Here is a 1,383-nt window from a genome sequence, read left to right as displayed (position 1 = left end):
CCGAGACCTGGCTGAGACCAAAAAAGCCACTGCCCTTTAGGGCCAGCTGTGTGGCAGCGTGGATGGAGGGGGGAAGGGCTACAGCTCTTGGTCACCCCAGACCTCGAGCTGTGCCCCAGCACAGGCTGGGGCCGGAGGCAGGCTCTCGGCAGGGGTTGGAGGAGTGGAAAGGTGGGCAGTGGGGGTCCCCCGAGCTGGGCTCCTGCTGGGGACTGAGGCCTGGAGGGAAGGAGCCCAGCCTGGTGCCAGCTCTCCACCGTGTCTGTCCCCACGCCGCTGGGCTGTGGCTGGGATGCCCACCTGACAACCGAATGAGCCTGCCCACCTCTCTCTCAGGGACGAGGAACCAGCCTTTCTGGCCATGGGAGGGGCCGTGGTCGACGAGGGCCCAACTGGCGTCAAGGCCCCTGACGGAGGCTGGGGCTGGGCCGTTCTCCTGGGAGGCTTTGTCATCACAGGCTTCTCCTACGCCTTCCCCAAGGCGGTCAGCGTCTTCTTCAAGGAGCTCATGCACGAGTTTCGGATCGGCTACAGCGACACGGCCTGGATCTCCTCCATCCTGCTGGCCATGCTGTACGGGACAGGTGCGTGGCCACCTCCCGCTCAGAGGGCCCGTCCGCACCCACACTGCTGTGCAGATCCACGCAGGGGCCACCGGTGTGGGCGGCGCTGTGTTCGGGGCTGTCTGAGTGGACGCGCTCTGGGCAAACGGTGCCCCTGGTGTCCGCTGGGCTGGGGCGTCGGGAGGGGCCGGGGCGTCGGGAGGGGCTGGGCCCTGCCACTCAGTGCTGTGTCCCACAGGCCCGCTCTGCAGCGTGTGTGTGAACCGCTTTGGCTGCCGGCCAGTCATGCTGGCGGGAGGCCTCCTGGCGTCCCTGGGCATGGTGGCCGCATCCTTCTGCAGGAGCGTCATCCAGCTCTACCTCACTGCGGGGGTCCTCACTGGTGAGTCGGGGGGCCGGGCGGGGAGCGCTCAGCGGGCGGAGGAGCATCAGGGCGGCGGGCCCGTCACCCTTCCCTCGGGCGCCAGCCTGTCCCTCCATCCCCGTCTGTCTCCCAGGCACGTCAGTTGGTGACGTGGGCTCTGTGCTCACACCATACGTTTGGGGGGCCCGGGACCAGGGTGGGGGCAGGGTAGTGCCTCACCTGCTCGCCCCCACTCCAGGCTTGGGTTTGGCGCTCAACTTCCAGCCCTCGCTCATCATGCTCAACCGCTACTTCAACAAGCGGCGCCCCATGGCCAACGGGCTGGCGGCGGCGGGCAGCCCCGTGTTCCTGTGCGCGCTGTCGCCGCTGGGGCAGCTGCTGCAGGACCGCTACGGCTGGCGGGGCGGCTTCCTCATCCTGGGCGGCCTGCTGCTCAACTGCTGTGTGTGCGCCGCG

At 68.7% G+C, this 1,383-nt stretch overlaps 1 protein-coding gene across 3 annotated transcripts in view; it reads left to right on the top strand.

Annotated features, from left to right (window-relative positions):
- Window positions 1-1,383, top strand: part of SLC16A3 (solute carrier family 16 member 3) — a 9,356-nt gene that overhangs the window by 6,300 nt on the left and 1,673 nt on the right. For all 3 annotated transcript variants that reach the window (XM_025046964.1, XM_025046965.1, XM_025046963.1), the window contains 3 exons: window positions 337-584; window positions 802-945; window positions 1,166-1,383. The exon at window positions 1,166-1,383 is cut by the window's right edge and continues 631 nt beyond it. In XM_025046964.1, coding sequence (XP_024902732.1) covers window positions 362-584; window positions 802-945; window positions 1,166-1,383 — 585 coding nt within the window. In that variant the 5' untranslated portion in view covers window positions 337-361. The remainder of the gene's footprint in view (window positions 1-336; window positions 585-801; window positions 946-1,165) is intronic.

The sequence above is a fragment of the Pteropus alecto genome, unplaced genomic scaffold (assembly GCF_000325575.1).
Source record: "Pteropus alecto unplaced genomic scaffold, ASM32557v1 scaffold134, whole genome shotgun sequence".
In the NCBI taxonomy this organism is placed as follows: domain Eukaryota; kingdom Metazoa; phylum Chordata; class Mammalia; order Chiroptera; family Pteropodidae; genus Pteropus; species Pteropus alecto.
Note: the sequence above shows the minus strand (reverse complement) of the source record. Positions and strands in the feature narration are given on the sequence as shown.